The following is a 16,618-nucleotide window of genomic DNA, read 5'->3' as shown; positions in this document are numbered from 1 at the left end:
TCTCTGTGTCTGATTCCTGCACACACACCTAGTCCCGCGTGACAATGTAGTTCATTCTGAATTTAACAGCATAAACCTAGACAAACAACTGTTTGGTCTTCTGAAATATATTCTTTGAGATCAACAACAGTAAAGACGTTCTTCTATGATGTGTTGCAAGAGCTCCCTTTACAGTTAAAAGCAGTTGATTATGTAAATTGTCCTCAGTAACTAGAATTCCTAGATTCATAACTGTTTGCATGCAAAGTAACAATGCTGGAACCTTGTGGTGCAGTAATTACTCAAAATGTAAATCGTGTAAACATGCAGGCAGACGCATATCAGGACAAAAATAAATGAACATTACCTGTAATAACTCACCTTGGGCAAATGAGCAATTGGGCAAATGTTCAATGGCTACAGAAAAATGTAAAAGTAGCCTGACTATTAAGGTCTCACAACCTGTAAATGGTTTGTTGTTCAACATTACTTAGTGCACCACCACTAACACAATAAAGTGGAACAGACAACATTTTAAATACTTTGAATTTATGAAATAGACAATCATAATATCAAAGATATCAAATTCACAGTTATGCTACAAAACAAACGTCATAAGAGGTTTTAAAACAAGGTTCTATTTGACCAAAAAATCCATGACGTACATTAAGGCATTGTTGGCAGAATAGATAGATGCAGTTCAATGCATAATTAATATAATGCCCCAATACATTTCTTGGTATACCAAAAAATATTGCTATCAAGTTGTAAATCACAGCTGGCCTAACATTAGTACATCCTCCACCGATTCTGGAAGCACTGTTTCAGTTTCAAAGGCTGGGAATTTCACTAAACTCAAACTAGCAAGGGCAATGATCAAGTCAGTCATAAACTGGCTAATAGGCTAGCGTATCTCTTTATTTCGCAACTTAAAAACACGGAGCCTCACGTTAGCTAGCTACCCAGCTAGCACAGTTGATCTGGGGCGATTCTGTCTGAGAGTCGGGGCACTCGGCTGAGAGTCACACTCGGCCGACGTCATGTGGCCTGAGTTTGGGCCGCCTTCGTCAGTATTACTTATGAGTGGGATGAAGGGATTGAGCCCGGGCAGATTCCAGTGTGAGTTATCTGGCCCAAATGTATCACTTGGACCTCGGGCCAATTGGGGCTGCTCTCTGGCAGATTATTACACAGGCTGATTTATATAATTTCATTATTTATACATTTTTTCCATATTTTTCTCATTGTTTCTGTGATCCAAAAATACAATTATAATTTAAATGAAATTGTGTAGTATTTTTATATTTTTATATTTTGATACTTTGTGCAAGGCAATTGATAAGCATTAAAAACTTTGTGGATGGAAGCTCCTCAGTGGCACAGTGGTCTAAGACACTGCATTGCAGTGCAAACTGCATTTCTACAAACGCTGGTACGAGACCTGTGCCAGCCGCGACCGGGAGACCCATGAGGCAACGTGCAATTGGCCAAGCTTGTCCGAATTAGGGGAGGGGTTGGCCGGCCGGGAAGTCCTTGTCCTACTGCGCTGTAGAGATTCCTGTGCCGGGCTAGGCGCATGCATGCTGACACGGTCACCAGGTGTATGGTGTTTCTTCCGACACAAAATGTTTATTTGTGGATGGGTATAATTTGTATGTGTAAAATGTATAATAGTCATATTTAAAATGACAAAATTACCCAATTTTGTATACATTTATTTAAATTTGCATCTGGGTTTTTCTAGGGGGATTCTGGTAAGATGCTTGCAAAGTTGGCTGAATTCTGGTCAATGGAAATGGCCTGATGTACTTGGGCCGATTCGGGGTAGACATTCATTTTGATTCCAGGCTGATTCAATCAGTTCCGGGCCCCCCAGGAAGAGGGCCACTTCTGGGCTGATTCCTCATTGCTAGCTGGGTAGCTGCTGGGAGGCATGCCATGTAATTGGATGCAGATGTAATTTGGTTAGCTAGCAAAAATTTTGAATTGCTTTGCTAGCTAGCTATGTTGAACGACCGTTATCCAGTTAGTATATCTCGTGTTCGTAAATTTACTGTGTCTATGTACTCCAATTTCAGAGCACTCTCGTCTTGAGTGTGCTAGGGCGCAGAATAACAGATGAATTTACGAACACTCAACACCCACTGAATATGACCGGTGTCTGTAAACGTTGGCAAAAAAAAGTATCAGATACGAACGCTCTAGATAACATGTAAACAGCCTAACCAGCTTGGCTAGGGTGAGTAAAATGGCCAGTTAGGTGTTCTCTCATTTGTTTCTGGAAGTAGCTAGCAAGCTAGCCAAAGTTAGCTTGGGTGCTTGACTCCGTTGTGAGGTCAAAATGTTTGGATCGACCCTACTCATCGGCCAGAGCGAATTTAGAATGTGCGCTCTGAATGCGGTGTGCGCTCTGAATGCAAAACGCTCCTAATTTACAAATGGACAATCTGACAGCGCAGTTGCAGTCACCAACACTCTGGATAACCTAACAGCCTAACCTGCTCTGCTAGGGTGAGTAATGTTCAGTGAGCTGTACTCTCTCACTTAGATGTCTGGAAGTAGTTAGCAAGTTAGCTTGGGTGCTTGACTGCTGTTTTTAGTACAGAACGATCAACCCATAAAGAGATGGGTGGGGTACATTGTGTATTTGATCTTTTTGTACCTAAGGGGAAAATACTGTAGCCTAACCGACACATACACACATAAGACAATATGGTTCGTAATTAGGGGGCATCAGTCAGCACTGCATTTGTGTATTGGTCAATTTCAATTGTACTTCATTTGTGAAGTCCATACGGAAAGGTCATGGACATCAGTGCAATTGATAGAGAGAGTGAATAGAGAAAGAGGGGGGAGGAGAGAGAGAGAGAGAAAAAGAGAGGCACACAGACACGCATACACGCATACACGCACTCACATACACAGTGGAGAGAATTTTCTCCGTATTATCCTAATCTTCATGCACAATCTGTTTATTAAAACCACCCCTCCCTGAAGCATATGGTTAATACATGTCTATTCATATTCAGCTTGGTCAGGCTCCCAGTGTATAATTAAACCACAAGCACACCCACAAACAAATGTACTGTACTTGCATCCTAAATAGCACCCTATTCCCTATATAATACTCTACTTTTGATAATAGGGTGCCATTTAGGATGCATCCTGACCTAGGAGGAAATGTTATCACCTCTCTTCTCCCAGAGTGAGTGTATAAGAGAAGTGGTGTACCGTAAGCAGATCCATACATACAGAGTTAGGCAGACCCAGCTGAGGACTTTATTATGTGGTACGTTGTGGTTTAGCTGGTAGAGCATGGAGCTTGCAACATCAGGATTGTACGTTCAAGTCTCGTTGTGGTGGCCATCTATATATGCACACACTGTAAGTCACATTGGATAAAAGGCATATGATTTATTTATTCACATAAATTTGTTTAAACTATTCATTTTCAGGGAAACCCATATAATAGTCAAAGAACTCATTTAACAACAGAGTTGTAAACTGCCCTATCAGTACGTGGGAACCCAGGTGTAATTTGTTTTGTAAGGTATTCCATAACTGTGGTGCATAAAACTAAAGGGGGATTTACCAAACTTTGTGGAGACAAGCGTGACTCAAGAGTTAACCAACCCTGCGAACGGGTTTGAAATCTCACATTTTGATATTTCAACAGGGAAGTGAGGTTTATGGTGGTTGGAAGCTTGTAGAGCAGAGCTTCGTAAACAAGAAGGGAGTAATGAAGTGATCTTCTGGACTTTAGTGAGGTCCAGCCGACCTTCCGATACAGGGTGCAGTGATGAGTATTAAAACTGTCACCTGTAACAAAGTGAAGACACTATGGTAGACGACATCCAAAGGTTAAAGAGTAGAGGCTGCTGCATTCTGGTAAATGGCGTCACCATAGTCAAGAACTGGCAGGAAAGTTGACTATACAATCTCCATCCTGCTGTTCATGGAGAGGCAATATCTATTTCTAAAAAATAAACCCACTTTAAATCTTAGCTTTTTAATTAAGTAGCTCATCAGTATGTTTTTTATATGTTAGATCTTTACCAATTTGAACGCCCAGATATTATCAGCTTGAACCTGCTCAATGAGAGAACCATCCATTGAGTGAATGTAGCCCATCAGATATTTTTCTACGAATTAAATAACATTTTTAGTTTTACCAGCATTATGTACAAGTTTTAAATCAAACAAGGGCTATTTTGTAATGTAACAAAATCAGATTGCAGTTCTATCATAGCTTGATAAACAGTCGGTGCAATGATATACATGACTGTATCGTATGCATACACATGAATATTACAGGATTTAACCCATCAAAATCTAAACCCTGTCTAAGCCGAGGGTGGGGGAGTTCTAAGAAGCTATTGTTGTCACATGTGCTCCCTCTCCTGCCTCTAGGCCACCAGGCTGCTTGTTAGGACACACACCTGTCACCAGTGTCAGGTGCATAATGACATTCACCTGGACTCCATCACCTCCTTGATTACCTGTCCTATATATGGCACTCCCTATGGTTTCTTCCCCATTCATTAATGTTTCTGTTCATGTTCCATGTTGGTGTGCAGTTTGTATTACGTGTTTGTTTCATTTATTTATTAAAAGTACATCGTCACTGCCACTTTCGTCATAACGAGGAGACCAATGCGCAGCGTGATAAGAATACATACTTATTTTTATGAAAAATAAACACTGAACAAACAATAAAAAACAACAAAACGAACATGAAGCTGTGAGACACGAGTACTGATGGGCAACTACACAGACAATAACCCACAAAATACACAAGGAATACGGCTACCTAAATATGGTCCCAGATCAGAGACAACGATAAACAGCTACCTCTGATTGGGAAGGCAACCATTGACATTTAAACATCTAGATATACAACAACCCCTAGACAATACAAAAACTACACAAACCACCCCCGTCACACCCTGACCTAACCAAAATAATAAAGAAAACAAAGATAACTAAGGTCAGGGTGTGACAGTGGAGGTACACTGTAAGCCTGGTGCCGGTAATGGTGGTACCGGGCTGGTGACACGCACCTCAGGGCGAGTGCGAGGAGCAGGAACAGGGCATACTGGACCCTGGATGTACACTGTAGGCCTGGTGCGTGGTGCCGGTACCGGGCTGGTGACACGCACCTCAGGGCGAGTGCGGGGAAGAGGAACAGGATACACTGGACCGTGGAGAAACATTGAAGGTCTAGAACATAGAGCTGGCGCAATATGTCGTGGCTGGATGCCCATTCTAGCCCGGCAAATGCGAGGAGCTGGAATAGAGCACACCGGGCTAGAATAGCGCACTGGAGACAATGCATAACACAGTGCCTGATCAGTAACACGCTCCCCACAGTAAGCACGATGAGTTGGCTCAGGTCTTCTACCTGACTCAGCCAATTTCTGTGTGTGCTCCCCCCCAAAAAATCTTGGGGCTGCCTCTCGGGCTTCCGTGCTAGCCGTGTACCTTCATATCGTCGCCATTCCCTCAGCTGTGTCCAGGGTCCTGCTCCATCTAATATCTCCTCCCTGGTCCATCTCCCCATTAAGCTCTGTTCCTCCTTTTCACACTGTTTGGTCCTTGTTTGGTGGGTTATTCTGTCACGTTCGTCATAAGGCGCAGCGTGATAAGAATACATACTTCTTTTAATGAAGAATAAACACGGAACAAACTATGCTATGCGACACGAGTACTGACAGGCAACTACACATAGACAATAACCCACGAAATACCCAAGGAATATGGCTACCTAAATATGATCCCCAATCAGAGACACTGATAAACAGCTGCCTCTGATTGGGAACCAATCAAGGCAAGCATAGACATATAAACACCTAGATATACAACAACCCCTAGACATACAAAAAACCCTAGACAATACAAAAACTACACAAACCACCCTCGTCACACCCTGACCTAACCAAAATAATAAAGAAAACAAAGATAACACAAACCACCACTGAGGAAGTACAGTTCCCTCTCAGCCCAGTCAAAACTGTTCGCTGCTCTGGCTCCCCAATGGTGGAACACACTCCCTCAACGCCAAAATAATCAACCTTCCGGAGAAAAACAAAGATAACTTCTCAAAAAGGTTTAGATGCACTATTGTAAAGTGGCTGTTCTACTGATGTCATAAGGTGAATGCACCAATTTGTTTTGGAAAAGCGTCTGCTAAATGGTCATACCAAGGATAATTTTGCTATTTGATAGAATTTTAAGTATTTGAAGTATCAAAAAAAGAAATAATGTATTCGCCTAATTTTTTGAGGGGGCCTTACTACTATTAGCCCATACAAATGCACTGAATAACAGATAGTCCCAAAACATATATCTGAGAGATTCAAGAAAGATCAGGAAACATGTTATATTATGTATTTAACCCCTTATTTTTGGCACTAGATAGTCTAAGACTGGGGGGGGCTTAGGCAATCTGGTGGAAGTGTTTTAAGGTCATACCAAGGATCATTTAGCGATTTGATTTTGATCAGGAAACATGTTTATATATATATTTTTTTTTATGTTACGGAGAGTATCATATGACTCAACAGTCACTGTTCTCTGCTATTAATTTCAAAAATAGAGAATGGACATTGGAATATTTAATCTGCCTATCATAGAGTATACCATACTCCCTACTGTATCTATATGGGTGACGCATACATCTCAAACAGTAAGAAACAAAGTTCCCCTCTCAGGAAAATGTGTTATTCTAATATAAACTAAATAGATATTCTGTACTAATTAACAGCATTCCATAGTACATTTTAGAGGGACTGATGTTCTCCTGACCATTGTATCTCTCCATGATCGATGCATCGCTACATCCTGAGGTATAGGGAGAAATCATGCTCTTCTCATTGTAACAGAGATTGGGATTCACAATGGCAGCGGCTGCAATGCACTAAACAGTATTTTACATTGATTTCTATAGGCATGAATATTGTACAGTATGTTGTACTGTCATTGACTGTTACTCCGTGTCTAATATTTCTTTATGACTGCTGTGCAAATCAAATTCCATTCATTCATTCATTTACTCAGACTACACAACAAAATGCTGCAACATGCAGCAGAAAAAAAGCTGCATAGCCATGTTATCAGCCGCTTCCCCTGTAATATGTGACAATTAGCTTTTATCCAAAGCGACTTACAGCTTTCCCAACTGAGCTACAGAAGACTAAGATGGACAGGAGCAGTAGCGATGGAGACGACCAACAGAAGTGGAATATAGGGGCTGCATACTAACCGATGCAGGAGCTCCCGTGGATCAGGTAGGAGCCATCGTCATGGAAACCGTTCCTGCACTCACAGTGGTACCAGCCCGGCAGGTTGACACAGCGGGAGTGATTGTGGCACTGGATCAGGCCCTCCGCACACTCGTCAATGTCTGGGGGAAACACAGTATATCTGATGCCATCAACATTGTTTTTCACAAAGATCCTATGAATTACTTAATCCATATGTAATTCTATAACATGTGCACTTAAGGCAATCCTAACTGACTCCTGATTGTTACAATTCAGGGCAGGTGGGGCAGAGCCTGTTTTGAGCCCCACCTTTTAAGCTAAAAAAAATATATTGTTGGGTTGCATGTTTTGCATGTTATTTTGGCATTAATACGTGTCACAAATCAGTTTCGCAAACAATGTAAGAAAATTAATAAAATGCCTTTCTTGAGTAAGGCAGCTTCAAAATGCAGCTATTTCATTCTAGCTAAGTGGAAAATATGGAGAATATGGAGAAAATATGGAGCGTTGGAGTTGGTAATGTTCTCTAGTTATGCCGTGATTGGCTCTGTGTTAAGTCACTCGCGGGGACACTACATCACCACATAATCAAATCAAATTTTATTTGTCACATGCGCTGAATACAACAGGTAGACCTTACAGTGAAATGCTTCCTTACAAGCCCTTAATAATAACCAACAATGCAGTTAAGAAAATGCCTAAAAATAGTAAGCGATAAGAATAACAAATAATTAAAGAGCAGCAGTAAATAACAATTGAGGTAATATCCACAGGGAGAGTTCGAAAATTCAAGCCCCTTGGGTGCTGCCAAAGATTTACATTAGAAATGCCCATCCAAGAAGACTCAAGGTCATTGGCCAAAGAATAAAGTATGTTAAATCACGTTATATCTACCGTAGCTTTGATCTACCGTAGCTTTTATTGGACTGTCAACATCATACTTTCAAACTCTTAGCTAGCAAGCAAGACAAACAGTTATCATCATGAATCAAGTCAACAATCTACTGGAAAATCCTTTTCAATCCTCGTCATATCAAGAGAAATGATAGATAAAACGTATTGATGCTGTTTGGTCATTGGACTTAAGCATGACAAAACATGTTGGTAATCTCAAATTCAACAATGAGTGGTTTGGAAGGAATCAGTGGCTAACTGCAAGCATTGCAAAGCAATCACTAGCCTGCTATTCAGTGGAGTAGGAGTTTGGTCCAAGTCTGTGTTTAACGGTCTCTTTTCCAAGCTTAAAGGGATAAACATTCACATGCAACACCATGGGCCAGAGAAGGTTGAATACATAGGCCATGCTGTCAATCCAGCATGACTTCAAAATAACTGGAAACTTAAAACTGAAAAATCTCAGACTTTCAGTCAGGAATTCAGTCCACTTTCTAGTGCTCTGACCTGAATATCACTGATGTCATGATCTCCTTCCTAGCATACATATTCGCTGCAGGGAATAATCAGATGGACCCTGACAAGGTGAGAGAGGTGGTGGATTGGCCTCAACCCACATCCAGAGTGCAGTTGGGGTTTTCTTGGGGTTTGCTAACTTCTACCGTCGTTTCGTCCGTGGTTACACCATCGGACCCCAAGATCATCCTCCCTAGCGGCTGATATCATCTGGGGAATAGATAGTCTGGTCTGCAAGGTGCATTGTTTCCAGCCGGACCCTGGGGGGGCTAACCGGATGTTTGTCTCGGACTCTGCCCATGCTCTGGTCCTGAAATGGGCACATTCCTCGAGGCTCACTTGTCATCCTGGCTCCCGTCAGACCTTGGATTTCGTCCAACAACACTTGGTGGCCCACCATGGTTCCTGACGTTTCAGCATTCATTACCCCTTGCACTGTGTGCTCAGAACAAGACTCTGCGGCAAGCTCTGGCTGGCCTCCTTTAACCACTCCCTGTTTCTCACTGCCCCTCGTCATATATCTTTGGACTTCATCGCGGGTCTCCCTCCGTCAGATAGCAACACCACCATCCTTATGGTGGTGGATAGGTTTTCCAAAGTTGCCCATTTTATCCACCTTTCTAAGTTGCCCTCAGCTAAGAAGACGGCCCAATTTATGGTGCAGCATGCCTTCTGGATCCATGGACTTCCAGTCGACATTGTCTTCGATCAGTTCTCATTCCGGTTTTGGAAGGCGTTCTGCATCCTCACTGGGTTGTCGGCTAGCATGTCCTCTGGTTTTCAACCCCAGTATAACGGCCAGTCGGAGCGAGCTTATCAGGACCTGGAGACGACTCTACGTCTCCACCAATCCCACCACCTGGATCCAGCAACTTGTGTGGGTGGAATATGCCCACAACACCCTTCCCTGTTCTGCTACTGGTCTCTCGCCTTTTGAGTGTTTCCTGTGATATCAGCAGCTGGACCCTTTTTTCCCACTACCGTCTTGGGCAGAGGGTATGGCTTTCCACTCGGGATCTGCCCCTCCAGGTGGAGTCCTGCAACCCCCCCCCGTTTAATCAGCCCTTTCCCCATCTCTAAGGTCCTTAGCCCCTTTGCTGTTCGCCTTCTGTTGCCCCGCATCCTCCGTATATGTACATCCCACTTTCCATGTATCTAGAATTAAACTCCTGTCTCAAAGCCTATTTTTCCCTGTTTCCAGGCCCTTCCCTCTCCCTGTCTCATCGATGGCCATTTGGCATACACAGCGAGGTGCCTCCTGGGTGTTCAACCTCAAGCCAGGGGATTCCAGTACCTGGTTGACTGGAGGAGAGGTCTTGGGTCCCTGCCAGGAATATCATGGACCCTGCCCTTATCATAGAAAATTCTAAAAATAAAGAAACTCTTGAATGAGTAGGTGTCGAAACTTTTGACTGGTACTGTATGTTTTTTAAAAAGGCAGTAAATGAGGCTGAATTAACTGTTTCTCTGGCAGACAAGGCTCCGATGATATCCAGGTGTAGCGGTGGTAAGGATTCACTCCATGACGCTGAAAAGAAAGCTCTGCTTTTGGGACAGCTTTATGTAGGACTTAACCATTTCTGGGCACTGTACGTCACCGTTATAGTGCAATTCATGTATTGTTGTGTTGTGTAGTGGCTTTGCTGGCATGGATATACTGTATATATATTCCCACCAAGATTTACGTTCTAAAATCACGACTGGTTACAATAGATGTGTACTACTGGATTGTCAATATGTATAGGCCTGTTGTCACCAAATAATTCTCAAAAATAGAAAATAACATTTTAAAAATAATCTGTTTCTGTAGGAACTACATAGTGTTTATGCTAGCTACACCCAGCTCTGCTGTGATGGTGTATGGGGCTGTCCCATTTGTATCTCCTGTCCCATTTGAGCTACAGTCATGACATGTTGTATATATATGCATCTCTTCACGAGTAATCTAATGTAGCAGGTGTAAAATAAACACCTGCAACTAGATCCCCTATATGCTGGTCTTGATGAGAAGGAAAATAACTGTCAGGGGAGGTTCTCTTCTGCACTGTTTAACCAATCCAGTAAATGTGGAGGAGGAGTTAAGATGGAGTATCTCCTTGTGAACTTCCAAAAGCAGAACTCTCTTTCCATTTCCCCTGATAACCGGAACAGAGGCTACCTCATGAGCAACAAGTTTCCCATAAGAACCTATAAGCTCGGGCCATTACATTTTCCGCAAATTATACATTTTGTCCCCCACCAAACTTTGAACAACAATATCTCCTTTCCCTTTGGAGCTACAGTCATTAAATATTTTCTCTCTCTCATTAATCCAGGCAACATAAATTTGAAAAGTTGTAACTAATTTGCCCTAGGGTGGGCACTGGATCATTTGTGGAAGACAATTCTTTCCACAACACTACGATCATGTCACCTTAAGGGAATGAATGAATAGACAGGAAACATACACGTTGACACTTTATCACACAATCTCTCTCTCTCCATTTTAATAGCCTCACAGGGAAAAATAATCTCTACATTACCATGTTATGAGAAAAAAATGATACATAATATACAGACAGCACCGTCATGGTACAGTATGTGTGCCGAGTGTGTGTACACAGGAGTACGCATTGGGGAATCACTTTGCTACACAGCTTTGAGTGATCCTGATCCAATCTTTGACTGAATATAAACAAATCAAACAGGAGGTAGATGTAGCCTTTACAACACTGTGCATGATTATGTAAATGTTATGGTCGCAAAGGCTATTGCAAGACAGAATCAGTTATTAGAACAGAAAGGATGTCATATTTAATGTCGAAGGGCAACTATGAGTATCTTTGATTCAAAATCTACAATATTGTTACACTTGTAATGAATGTGTCAATTTGTATTTTTTTCAACAGAATGCTACAATAGCTTTTATATGCATTTACTGTACAAGTCTAATGCTTTTGATTTAAGTGATATGCTATATTTTTTAAAGAATTATGAATAAGTTCTACAGCAAAACATAAGTTCTTCTTTTCTTTTTTCATTAAACTTTTATTTAATCAGGAGAGCCCATTGATATAAGGGTCTCATTTTCAATGGTGCCCTATGGACAACAAATTCAACAACAAAAAATAATTAAAACATACCAATAATAATACAGGTTACATTTTTTTAAACTTGACCACAATCCGTTTTTAAATTGAATCAAAATAATGCAATTCTCATTTAAGAAATTCAACAGAACGGGTTTGGTAATGTGTTTATACTTCAACGATAAAGTTAGGTAAGTCGGAAGCTTGTTTAGTAGAGCTTTGTAAACAAAAGGGAGTAGTGAATTGATCTACGGGACATTAATGAGGACCAGCTAACCTTTTGATACAGGATGCAGTTATTCATATTAAAACTAATCATTTGTGATAAAGCAACGGGCACTATGGTAGACGGCATCCAAAGGTTTAAGAGTAGTGGCTGCTGCATTCTAGTAAATTGTATTACCATTGTCTCTCCAAAACTCTTGAACGTGCCGTCCTTGGCCAGCTCTACCGCTATCTCTCTCAGAATGACCTTCTTGATCCAAATCAGTCAGGTTTCAAGACTAGTCATTCAACTGAGACTGCTCTTCTCTGCATCACGGAGGCGCTCCGCACTGCTAAAGCTAACTCTCTCTCCTCTGCTCTCATCCTTCTAGACCTATCGGCTGCCTTCGATACTGTGAACCATCAGATCCTCCTCTCCACCCTCTCCGAGTTGGGCATCTCCGGCGCGGCCCACGCTTGGATTGCGTCCTACCTGACAGGTCGCTCCTACCAGGTGGCGTGGCGAGAATCTGTCTCCTCACCACGTGCTCTCACCACTGGTGTCCCCCAGGGCTCTGTTCTAGGCCCTCTCCTATTCTCGCTATACACCAAGTCACTTGGCTCTGTCATAACCTCACATGGTCTCTCCTATCATTGCTATGCAGACGACACACAATTAATCTTCTCCTTTCCCCCTTCTGATGACCAGGTGGCGAATCGCATCTCTGCATGTCTGGCAGACATATCAGTGTGGATGACGGATCACCACCTCAAGCTGAACCTCGGCAAGACGGAGCTGCTCTTCCTCCCGGGAAGGACTGCCCGTTCCATGATCTCGCCATCACGGTTGACAACTCCATTGTGTCCTCCTCCCAGAGCGCTAAGAACCTTGGCGTGATCCTGGACAACACCCTGTCGTTCTCAACTAACATCAAGGCGGTGGCCCGTTCCTGTAGGTTCATGCTCTACAACATCCGCAGAGTACGACCCTGCCTCACACAGGAAGCGGTGCAGGTCCTAATCCAGGCACTTGTCATCTCCCGTCTGGATTACTGCAACTCGCTGTTGGCTGGGCTCCCTGCCTGTGCCATTAAACCCCTACAACTCATCCAGAACGCCGCAGCCCGTCTGGTGTTCAACCTTCCCAAGTTCTCTCACGTCACCCCGCTCCTCCGCTCTCTCCACTGGCTTCCAGTTGAAGCTCGCATCCGCTACAAGACCATGGTGCTTGCCTACGGAGCTGTGAGGGGAACGGCACCTCAGTACCTCCAGGCTCTGATCAGGCCCTACACCCAAACAAGGGCACTGCGTTCATCCACCTCTGGCCTGCTCGCCTCCCTACCTCTGAGGAAGTACAGTTCCCGCTCAGCCCAGTCAAAACTGTTCGCTGCTCTGGCCCCCCAATGGTGGAACAAACTCCCTCACGACGCCAGGACAGCGGAGTCAATCACCACCTTCCGGAGACACCTGAAACCCCACCTCTTTAAGGAATACCTAGGATAGGATAAGTAATCCTTCTCACTCCCCCCCCCCTAAAAGATTTAGATGCACTATTGTAAAGTGGCTGTTCCACTGGATGTCATAAGGTAATGCACCAATTTGTAAGTCGCTCTGGATAAGAGCGTCTGCTAAATGACTTAAATGTAAATGTAAATGTACAGTCAACTTTCCTGCTAGTTTTTGAGCATCTGCTTCCTGCTGTGTAGAGTGAGGCAATATCTATAAAAAGAAGTCGACTTTAACCATTTACACTGATGAGAATAGACCTACATGGATAGGGCTACATTTTAATGGTTCTTACAGAAAATTATGAAAAACATATGCATAACCATGGTAGCAAATGAAAGGGAAAAGTTTGGAGATAATGCGGAAATTAGACCGAAAGGTGAAAACACAACAGTTCACCTAACAAGACTGAATCTAAACATAAAACACTTGATTTTATATGCGTTTTATATTTACTGTACTTCTCGCCACATTTGTTGATAAGGACATCTGACAATACTCTGGATACATATGACTATTCCTGGAAAATGTAGGGTAGGTGTAGCATAAGATAAGAAAATTACAAAGGTTTGAGTGAGAGGACTAACTGGTGTCTCCAAGTTGCCACACACCTCTCCGAAATGTGCACAGTTCCTGAGCAATTTTAATTCACTTTTATGACCCAAGGAATAGTCTTCAACTATAAGGGATGGATCAACATTTCCAGAATGGGTATTTGAGAATACACGGAGCTGGTAAAAATATGTTGAAAATGAATTCTGAAAAATTCTAAATAAATGATATTTAATTACCATAAAAATTCCATGAAAACTGAATAAATATGTAGGCTATAGCAGCCTATAGGTAAATAGTGGTTTCTTCCTTGTCTTCTCTCTCTTTGGCGGTGATGTGAATGATGAATAACTGTAGTTGTGTGTGCAGAGACCTGTCGGTTGAGCAAGTCAAATCCGACGTAACAAGAACAGCCACAGAGAGAACTCTACCAGGGGTCGCTAAAATGATTGTCCTCAAAACAGTTTTATCGACTTGGGGCTCATGTTGGCATATGACACATTTGAACTCGCCCTACTCTCTGATTGCTTAACTTACAGAAATGTACCACCTCTATTGCGTATGCAAACAAACCGATCCAACACATGAACCTTATCATCACACCGACAAGATCTAGGATCCAAATTCATTGCATGCCTGCCTTGATGTTCATTAAAACTCCACGGGATCCCTCTTGCGCAGTGGAACCCAGAACGATGTGACCACATGGTTACTGTGCTCTCCTTACACCACCACGAATCGAAGGGCGTTCAAAATCACTTAAAAGAATCCTCATCATGATCTGTTGCCTAGTCCAACTCGTCACTTATTATTACAAATAGAAGATTATCACTTCTCACAATTGTGCTAATTTGGTGAAGTTAGATCAAAACACTGTGGGTCAATTAACCTTGTCGGAGTGGGCGCCCTGATTCTAGTTTGTGAGCTAGGCAGGCTACTGCCTGGGAAGGTCTCCCACTCAGAAGTACGAGATGGGGAGAGGGGCAGGGGTAGGGAGGGGTAGGTTGACCTCAGGTCTCCCACTAGAAGTCCGAGGTAGGAGGAGAGGGGGAATCTATCAAATAGCGTACCTCTAAGTTTGTACAGTACTAATGCAATTAGTTGTTAAATTTAGTTTTTGTGTTTCTTGTTTGAAGCACAATCGTGTACTAATCAGGTTCTCTTCTTTATAAGTGTGTTTGTGTATTTGTGTGAAATAGGATTTATGCAGTTTAGTTTTATTTGTGTTTTTTGTTGGCAATAGGGTAATAGTGTAATAATTATATATGTGTTTTTTTTGCAATTTGTTTCTATTTGTCTTTCTACTTTATTTTAATAAATTATGATTCTTATTTTTTATATTTATATAGTTTTAAATGTTATGATTATTTATTTGTGTTGTTCCAAATGTCTGAATAAAAAATTCCAGTTAGTGCAGAATCATGCTTTTTTGGGGGGCGGGGTGTGCTGAAGGTTCGCCCAGGGAGCCACAAAGGCAATAACCACCAGTTTACAGAATGAAATGCAGTTTCTAAAATAGCATATCTAAGGATCTGGTCTGTCCAAGAAGTGAGGGGGGAACGCTAAGGATGTTCTCTACTATCCACTTTATATTTTAATATTGTTTTGGGTATATTGGAGGGTCATTGTTTTTTTTCTCAATCATTCAGGGAGGGTTTAGGTAAAATATATTTTGCTGAAGGGAGGGCCATCCATTTTCATTTCAGACGTCCAATTTTCTCCATGTAACCCTTATTATAAATTACTTTTTTTGTTATTGGAATAACTAGAGGAAGCACACTTACAGTTGTTTGGTTTGGAACACAACCCTGCATCCCGCCATTACACAATTACTACTGTTTACGCAATCCCAAAATGGTCCATTAAAAATCGCAATCTAGGTCATGTTGGCATGATTTGAAAGCCTGTTCTATTGCTTACATGACTAGCTAAGTGATAAAATAGGATCTTACAGTGTTTGGCTTTGACAAGGCAATTCAGAGAAACAGACCGTAATTTTGGAGCGCATTGAAAGGAGTGATTTTTTAACAATAAACATAGGTTCATTCTGATCAAAACAACCCAGGGTATGACGACATGTAATCTTGTAACTGTACATCAAACATAGTGATCTTAAAAGCTGACAATGTATATGTGTTTTATGAATCGGATATGTGAAGTGCATGTGGCTTGCTTGTATGACATCAAAGTGGTATTTTTTATAATCCTGAACGTCTTGTCTTCCAAAAATACATTTGGTCATCTTAATTTACAGTGACTATGATCAGACAACAAAAAATATGCAAAGTTACCCAATTAGCGGGAGGGAGGGGGACAACTTCTTGTCGGGATTGGTGTTCAAGCTCAGAACGACTGTCAGTCAAAAACCATACAGTGCAAAGCCAGAACTCTAACGCATGTCTGGTATGACCTACGTATGTACAGCCACTATGACCTACGTATGTACAGCCACTATGTTCCAATTTAGGTGGAGATGCTTAATGTGAGTCTGGAAGGAGAGTTTACAGTCTAACACATTTCCATAACAGACTGACCAAGTGAATCCAGGTAAAAGCTATGCTCCCTTATTGATATCACCTGTTAAATCATTTTCAATCAGTGTAGATGAATGGGAGGAGACAGGTTAAAGAAGCATTT

The 16,618-nt window shown here is 42.0% G+C and overlaps 1 protein-coding gene across 2 annotated transcripts in view; it reads right to left on the bottom strand.

The window, feature by feature from the left end:
* The window catches only part of LOC118402851 (protein kinase C-binding protein NELL1-like), a 387,979-nt gene that overhangs the window by 22,546 nt on the left and 348,815 nt on the right, over positions 1-16,618 (bottom strand). For both annotated transcript variants that reach the window (XM_035801186.2, XM_052478791.1), the window contains one exon: positions 7,241-7,381. In XM_035801186.2, the coding sequence (XP_035657079.2) occupies positions 7,241-7,381 (141 nt within the window). The remainder of the gene's footprint in view (positions 1-7,240; positions 7,382-16,618) is intronic.

The sequence above is a fragment of the Oncorhynchus keta genome, chromosome 2, assembly GCF_023373465.1.
Source record: "Oncorhynchus keta strain PuntledgeMale-10-30-2019 chromosome 2, Oket_V2, whole genome shotgun sequence".
Lineage (NCBI taxonomy): Eukaryota > Metazoa > Chordata > Actinopteri > Salmoniformes > Salmonidae > Oncorhynchus > Oncorhynchus keta.
This window is presented reverse-complemented; position numbering and strand designations above follow the sequence as displayed.